The sequence below is a fragment of the Cicer arietinum genome, chromosome 3 (assembly GCF_000331145.2).
Source record: "Cicer arietinum cultivar CDC Frontier isolate Library 1 chromosome 3, Cicar.CDCFrontier_v2.0, whole genome shotgun sequence".
Taxonomy (NCBI): Eukaryota; Viridiplantae; Streptophyta; class Magnoliopsida; order Fabales; family Fabaceae; genus Cicer; species Cicer arietinum.
Window position 1 is genome coordinate 46,933,291 of NC_021162.2, and position 9,059 is coordinate 46,942,349.

The 9,059-nt window shown below is 35.5% G+C and overlaps 1 protein-coding gene across 3 annotated transcripts in view; it reads left to right on the forward strand.

The window, feature by feature from the left end:
- Positions 1–3,549, forward strand: part of LOC101500404 (E3 ubiquitin-protein ligase BRE1-like 1) — a 29,006-nt gene extending 25,457 nt beyond the window's left edge. For all 3 annotated transcript variants that reach the window (XM_027332331.2, XM_004492128.4, XM_004492129.4), the window contains one exon: positions 2,765–3,549. In XM_027332331.2, coding sequence (XP_027188132.1) covers positions 2,765–2,896 — 132 coding nt within the window. In that variant the 3' untranslated portion in view covers positions 2,897–3,549. The remainder of the gene's footprint in view (positions 1–2,764) is intronic.
- Positions 3,550–9,059: the final 5,510 nt, after the last annotated feature.

The window sequence follows — 9,059 nt, forward strand, 5'->3', positions numbered from 1 at the left end:
ACACGACCTTGGAGTAGAGTAGCATCAGTTTCCTGAGATTTAACAAGGCATCATTAGCATTAAACATAAAGTAAGGGAATATGTAAGTTATGAAGAACTAAAGGCATGTGTCTGTGGATGTGTAGGAGAGGGAAAAGAGCTGGGACCATAATTGTGAATGCGCAAACCTTGGTCGTTGCCTATGTAGATCTGATCATGCTCAAGAGGAGTAAGTCATTGCCTGTTCCTTGCATCACCAGTCACATTAAAGGAGGCACCAGAATCTGGAAACCATGAGCCAGAGTTTGCAGGTGTAGTGTTGGTAAGTAATGCACTAGGTGGAGCGACCAGAAAAGTAGGAGGACGTGAAGCACTCTGAGGCTGGTGCCAGGTATTGGAAAGTGGATAGAGAGCATAGCCAGATGGAGTGCAGAGCCATAACTCATAGGACCACCAGGTCCAGAGTGTGGTCCATAGAATGCCGTATTGTGAGATGAAGGAGGCTGGAACTGCTGATTGAACCTGTGCCAACACGTTGCTGCAGTGTGACTGTATTTGAAACAAATCTGACATTGCACATTGGAATTACGTCCTCCACAACCTCTTCCACCACAAGGACCACGGCCACCTCTGAACGAAGGATAAGCCAGTTCAGCAAAGTCAGAAGGTGAATCTGACAGTGGAGAAGAGGAATCAGGTGCAGATTGAGTTTGGCATAGAGAAAGCATGCGTCAAATTGAGAGAGGCTACATCAGTTAGGGTTTTCTTCTTATACTTCCCAAGGCAAAATTCATGAGCAAGAAGAAAACCTTCAGCTTCATCACTATCCATGAGTTCAAATTTACTTTCAACAACAAATCCATAATCAGACAAGAAACCTTCAAGAATTACATCAATATTCATAGGAACATGATCACCAATAGACGCGAGCACATCAACGATTTTGTGAAAAGGAGATAATCCTTGACAGTGCAGTTATCAAGAGAAACTGCACAAAGTCCCAGTCGAAGATGACGAGCTTTGGCACAACTCTGTTTCTGAAATTAGGCAAAGAGCTTATCCCATTTCTCGAACACATGTGAACATCCAATAACACGAGAGAATCTTGCTAGAAAGCGTCAATTGAAGCCAAGAAAGCAACATCTGGTCGTGCAACCGCAACGATGTAAACGCTAGATTGATAATTTCGTTACGACGATCCTTTGCATTCTTGAATTTCAAAGAAATTGTAGGACAAACGACGAACTCAGCGAGGTTATGCGCATTGGTATACGGCTCAATTTATTGACGCCATAGATGAAAATTATCTTCAGTCAATTTCTCAGAGATCTTCAGTGAGAAGTCGAGAGATGATGAATACAAATCATCAGGATAGTGTGAATTCAAAGCTGTAGGGGGAAGCGTGCCACCAGACGGTGGCAGAAGCGGGGGAGGAATTGATTGTTCCTCCATGGAACGGCCTAGCTCGATGATTCCATATTGAATTTCAGAGAACTAATCTGTAACTGTTTTTCATTTCACAATTATATGTTACAATGGTATGGCAACACAGCTTATATACTTGCTGTTTGCTGACCTGTGCTAGCAGGTAGTACACAAGAAATGACCGACAGCTGTTATAACTGACTTTCTATTACTAGTACTAGCATAAGAAACTACTATTATCTCACTGGATTCAAGAATGACTTTTGGCCTTCTCTTGAATACCAATTATTTTCCGAATCTTACATCTACTACAGGTTCATGTTTAGACTCAGGTTCGGTTTCAGGTAATTTGAATGGAACATTTGGTTGCTTTGTCTTAGGCTTAGGTACATTTGACTCAAGGATATGAAGAGCAAGAAGAGTTTCAAAATGGATTTCCTTATCTTTCCTTATATTCTTCCTTCTCATAAAATGTTACATCCCATTACATCTGCAATAGCTATTTCTTATTGTTGGGACCCAAAGGATTAAGAATAAGCCGCATAAATACTGCACCAAGCATCTCATAAGGACACCCCATAATACCCAAGTTTGTGTCAGAGCACCTCCTAGGAGATGACGTCCTGGCGGCTGCACTCTATGACGCTCAATGCGGTCTTTCTGGTCAGCCCCTCTGTTAGTAGCCCATTTTGAGCTACCGACAATCAGATCTGATATCAATTGATAAGAATCTAATTACATGGAGAGCCCTTCTTAAAAATTAGCTATCAAGGGGGAAGAATCAAGCCAATTAAATACTCTACCAAGCATCCCATACTGCCCGATGTGAGACTTGGGCACCCCAAGTCCCTATCACTTTGCTCGATTTGTATTATCTTTTTCTATTTGCTAATGTAGGATTGCAACACCTTTTCCATTTTGCATTCTTCTATTTGTCATGATATATCGATTAAACCTTTGAAGTTGTCTATCACCTTTTCCCCGTTTCATGTGTAAGATTAGATTATCAAAGAAACTAAATTAAATTTTAGACCATTTTCATATTTTTTTGTGTGGATGTATGTTTGTCTAAAGTAAACTTAATTAAATTTACAATTGAATCATTTTAGAGTGATATCAGCTTCGTCAATAAGGAAGATATGTTGATCGACAGATGCTTCTTGATTAACAAGCTAATAATATATTCTGATTTTCCCCATTTCATTAATTTATTTTGCTGCACTGTCATTGTTGGATAGATATGCTCCGTTGGGGAGTAAACATGGTTTTTCTAAATTTTGTAGTCTTTTGTCAAACTAAAATTTGCAAAATTATTTTGCTTTGATTTGGGTGTTTCCTCACATTTTCCAACTTCTGTCAGGTGGTAATTACAAAATGCTACCACTTGTTCTGCAACCCATGTATCCAGAAAATTGCTGGGAGTCGGCAGCGCAAATGTCCACAATGTGGTGCAAGCTTCGGGGCTAATGATATTAAGCCAGTTTATTTGTAACAAGGTTCCATCATGCTTTTTGAGAAGACCTCCGTGTTCATTTAGAGGTGATCTGATTCTGGTGTATGGTTCAGTTGTATGCTTTTGCCAACTGTTGAGATCAGGAACATTTGCAGCGATCAATGAGTGCCTGTCTCGTTACATTTTGGACCAAAGATGATTATTTTGCTGGTACTTGAAGTTTCAGTACCACTTGTATACTCTTTCTTGAATGTGGGATGTTTTGTTTTACTTACAGTGGAAAGAATTTGAAGCCACAGGAAACGTTATATTCGTTCTTTACAGATTGATCATAATTCACCTTCCAATAAGATTTGCAAAGGCCATGAAGGTTGTTGTTCTATAACCGTACAATTTATTTCAAACTGTTCTAGGCCCGAACTGGCCTATGTGCCTTGGAAGTTGACATTCCTAAAAGTGCAATCACATTGTCTTACTCTTACATCAATAGTTCTTTTTCCTGCTGCTATGGCAGAAATTCAAATTTTGGCTTCAGAGGCTTGTGTTGTACTTGTAAATATCGTAGATTCATAAGCTGTCGTTCAATTTTGGTTTATCGCGGCCTGTAATCTGTGTAATCGTATAGATGATATATGCGATATATCATTGTAATTGTTGTGTTGTAATGATATGAATGCCCGATTTATCTTTCATTTGTTCTAAAATATATCTTCCCGGTTGAATTTCTTTTGTTGATAACTTTTCGTTTTACATTTCTGAATATTTCAGTTTTGTTCAAAAAACATAATACGTGCAACTTGTTGCTAATATGGTTGATGTAAACTTATTTTATATAACAATTAGGTCTCTTAATTATTTAGTCATTGATCATTGGTAGGTATGTGGGAGAAAACAATTGTTTTAATAAGTCAATTCTTTAAATGGATTTTAGTTTGTTTTAAAGTTAGTTTTAATAGTTGTGTTGAAATACAGCAGCGGAGTGACTTTATGATCGAGTTTGATCGTTTGTAAATAATGAAACAATGACTTCAGGTGATCAAAGGATAATCTTTGATCACTATTTGATGATCACAATCTAGAGCCTAGATTTAGAATCTGCTACTACTGAGCTAGATAGAACTTCAGTCTCGATAAAATTTCGAAGAATTCATCAAGTATATTGTGTTGAAAGTTTTCTCCTAGCCATGACATCCCTAGTGGGAAAGACCAATGAAGGTAGATAATAATACTTTAAAGTTGAAAAGAGGAAAGTTTGCAGAAATATTCAGAGATTGATCTAGACTCTTCGTTTTATATGCTGACTGTCAGTTAATACAATGTTGTCCCTATCATGTTACCTTTAACAAAATGTCACTAATATATACATTTTTCTTTTTTAAAAAATGATTTGGATGAGGAGTTTGACACTTTCGAAGAGTGGGATTTTACGTATTGACAACACAGTTTGTTATGCACAAGGAGACTTATTTTTGGGCATAACAGTCTTGTAGTTAAGTTTCATAAGATTGTAATCTATGTTTTTCTTGTTATTCTATTATTTAATTTGGAACATATACATTAATTTGTTATTTTGATCGTTCGGAAAAAAATGTTTTCAAATTTGCTATTGTACTTATTTGTTTTTTATATTAAGTTATTTATTTTGTTTTTTATATTATTTTTGTTGTATATTGTTTTATGAAAGTAATATGGACATATGTTATAATTTACTTACAATCTGAGTGAGTTTGGAGATCATTAAATATATTTAATGTTATTCATCACTAGTTATAAAGTTAAATACAATGATGATTGTTGCAATGTAAAACTTATTATACTAACTATGTAAAATAATTAAACTTTATATAGACAATAAATTTTGTTTATATAATATAGACAAATTTTATTTTATCTAAGATATGTTTGAGACCGTACATGGAGCTCAGAGTGTGCATCTATATACTTTGAATTTTTTAAAATTATTTTGAGCATTTAACTTTTATCTTTTGACCACCTTCAATTTTTTTTCTATCGCCTTGAACTTAAATCTCACTCTTACTTTCGCCGACTTACATCTCACTTATCTCCCAACAAATCTTTCGTGCGATGAGAAATTTAAACAAATCTTGTTTGGAGTGGTTATTTCAAACAGAATCGATTTTTTTTTTTAATCTTTAAAGAATATAGGGGAGGGGAATATTGGTGAGTGTCATTCATTGGTCTTAATGTCAGGATATTGTTAAGGGGTGAAGATGTGGTGATGCATTAAATAACGTGTATTCAATGCGACATTGTATTTGTACTAGTTCATCTTGTACATATATTTCACGGTCTTTTAAATGTTAATAAAATTTTCTTTGTATCTTCAAAAAGATTAATTCTGCAACTAGGGATGAAAATAGGTCAGATCAGACTTTGAAAGGCATGAGTTTGACCTACAATTTATTTTTTAGACCTAAGTCTTGCCTACAGACTATCATAGGCTTTTTTTTCGGCCTGGCCTGACCTTTTAAAAAGTCTGGTCTGGCTTGGAAGCCTATTTAAAATAATTTTTAAAAAATATGAAACAAACAAACTTTAAACCCAAAAAAATATTTTTTTTTCTTCTGAAACAAACACACTCATTATTACCTCTTAAACAAATATGGAAGACTACTGAGTGATTGACTAATTGAACGACTACCAAATATGGAATGCTACCGAATATGGAACAACTACTGAATATAGAATGCTTACTGAGTAATTGCCTAATTGATAAAATTTAAAATAAGAAATAATATTATTAATATAATAATAATAATAATATTAATAAATAATAAAATATATATAGGCCGGCCTGTAAGGCCTAATAGGTTTTTTTTATAAGCCTAAGCCTGACCTATTTAAATAAATAGGTTTTAAAAATAGCCTGAGCCTATCTTTTTTATTAAATGGGTCAGGCAAGGCCAGACCATAAGTAGGCTAGGCCATAGGTCCCTGACGGACGGCCTAGTCTATTCCCATCCTTAGCTACAACAAATGAATGCTACCGTGGACCACTTATATAGGTAGTCTACTATAGACGGATGTTTAAAAATCACTCAAAATTTTAACGAAGTTAAAGAAAATCATTTAAAGTATAAGTTATCTGTCTTCCGAGTTTTTACAACTAAGATAATGACTCGATCTATGTTAGTTCGATAAAAATAAGGAAAATTGAATGTATCCATCAAAACTCAATTTATCGAACCAACACAAAACGAGTCATTGTATAAAACGTAACAATCAACTTATACTTTAGACGAGTGTCGTGAATAATTGTTAGAGTTTCAAGAAACTTTTTAACACTACCGCAATTGATCACCTAACAAGATAGCCACATTTCCAAAGAAAATATTTAAACTAAATCTCACAATACTCTAACACAATAGTAGAAGAGAGAAGAATTAAATACAAACTTGAAGTGTTTATGACTGATGCAATTTGTAATAAAAAACTAGAGTCATATATATAACATCGAATGTAAGACCCATAATTTTAAAGTATACTTTATGTATTTTTGTGTATTTTGGATTTTGGCTCGGAGGCTTTTTAGCCAAAGTTATTAATATTTTGGAGTTTATATGATCAAAAAGATATTTTGATGCCAATTAAAATTACTCGTCGATAAATAAATTAAATTAAGTGCGGTGAATCCTTTACGGAGAATTTAATGCGTTACGGGTGAAATGGTAATTTAACAAATATCTAGATATTTTGAGATATTTGTTAAAAGTAATTAATATATATATATATATATATATATATATATATATATAAAGGAAGGAAATTTCCAAATTTCCATCTCCTTCCTCTGAACCTCACGTGAGCAAAACCCAAAATTCCATCCTTCTCCATTTTTCGTTTTCGTTGCTTCCTTTTCTTCAAAGCTAGTGACCCAAGGTTGGGTGAGAGTTAGATCAAGGTTTTCGCAACTCCACTCTTCCTCTTTGATTCGAAAACGAAGAAAAACGGTTTTTGAGATCCAAACACAAACCCCTCTGTTTCTTCTAGATCCAAACCTCATTTCTCGAAGAGATAGAAGGGAAAGTTGCTCACCACCACGCTACGGTGCTAGTGAACTAATTTGGAAGCGGCGTTGCGAGCGGAGATTTTACCGGAATTACTCGCGGTACCGGAAACGCACGTTAAAGCTAACGTTGAGGTAAGGGCTCCTTCCAAACTTTTAGTTTGCATTAGGGACTTATCTGTGGTTGTGTGGGAAGGAATTTGTTAGGGTTAAATGTATCGATTTGGGGAAAAACGAAACTAATGCGTTATGGGTAAAACCTTAGAGTTAGGTTTTGTTTATATTGATGAATGTTTCGTGGTAAATGAATTTGAAGTCTTTGTGTATGATTATGAGTAAATGATATTTGAGGTATCTGGGTGTTATGTGGTGTTGATTGTGTTCGGTGTATTTGGCGTGTCCATACTCGATGTTTGTTAATTGGTGTGTTTGTTGTGAAATATGGTTTGAATGTGAGAGTATGTTTGAGTTTGTTCTGTAGAATTGGAAAACCATTATACCGATGAAATTTGATGTGTTTTGGTGTAGATTGTGGATTGAATTTGATAATATGTTTGAGTTTGTTTTGTTGTGGAATTTGAAAACCATTAGAGTTAAACGAGTATTAAAAATGGGAAATATTTTAATATCTCGGTTTACTTAATGTGTGTTTGAGAAAATCGTTTAAGTTAAATGAGTATTAAGAATGAGGAATCTCTTAATGTCTTGTTTACTTAATGTTTGTTTTGAAAATCGTTTAAGTTAAAAGAGTATTAAGAATGGGGAATCTCTTAATATTTCTGTTTGCTTAATGTTTGTTGTGAAAATCGTTTAAGTTAAATGAGTATTAAAAATGGAGAATCTTTTAATATCTGCATTTGCTTAACGATTGTTGTGGATGGAGTCAGTATACGCTCATGCATTTTTATGCTTTTTGTAAATCGTGCAGACCCGTGATAGGTGGCACCTTGATAAATAGTACTTTGGCAAGTGATAGGCGGTACATTTATGATTTACGTTTTTGAAAACTGTGCAGACCCGTGATAGGTGGCAACTCGATAAACGGTACGGGCCCGTGATAGGCAGTACGTTTATGGTTTTCGCTTTTTTGTAAATTGTGCAGACCCGTGATAGGTGGCACCTTGGTAAAAAGTAATTTGGCCCTGTGATAGGCGGTACATTTACAATTTACGTTCTTTTTAGTAAACCGTGCAGACCCGTGATAGGTGGCACCTTGGTAAATAGTACTTTGGCCTGTGATAGGCGGTACATTTACAATTTACGTTATTTTAGTAAGCCGTGCAGACCCGTGATAGGTGGCACCTTGGAAAATAGTACTTTGGCCTGTGATAGGCGGTACATTTACAATTTACGTTATTTTAGTAAGCCGTGCAGACCCGTGATAGGTGGCACCTCGATAAACGGTACGGGCCCGTGATAGGCAGTACGTTTATGGTTTACGCTTTTTAGTAAATCGTGCAGACCCGTGATAGGTGGCACCTCGATAAACGGTACGGGCCCGTGATAGGCAGTACGTTTATGGTTTACGCTTTTTAGTAAATCGTGCAGACCCGTGATAGGTGGCACCTCGATAAACGGTACGGGCCCGTGATAGGCAGTACGTTTATGGTTTACGCTTTTTAGTAAATCGTGCAGACCCGTGATAGGTGGCACATCTGTTTGATTCAAGTTTATGATTGAGTGTTTTGAATTTGAGTTGTCGTGGTATTTGTGTTGAAATTGCTAAGTGTTATGAATTGATTATTGTGTGTAAGTGTGGTGGGTTGTAAAACTATTTCGAAACTCAATTTGTCGTGGTGATCGTGTGGGAATTGCTAAGTGTTAAGATGTAGAATTGTGTATGAATGTGATTGAGTTAGTTTATGTATTTTTGGAAGAATAAGCAGGGAAATCGATTTCCCAATCGATTTGATGAGTTGCAGAGACTTCACAAATTTGACAAAATTGATTTGGGAATCGATTTCGCAATATGTTTTCAAAACCTTTTAAGAAATCGATTTGCAGAAAGACAGAAACTCAGCAAAACTGACAAAATCGATTTGGCAATCGATTGGCATTAATACTGGGTCTCAGACATTCATTCAATCGATTTCCCAATCGATTGAATTGAGCCCAGAGTTCAAATTTTACAAAAATCCTTCATCCAAATCGATTTCCCAATCGATTGGCCCAGTG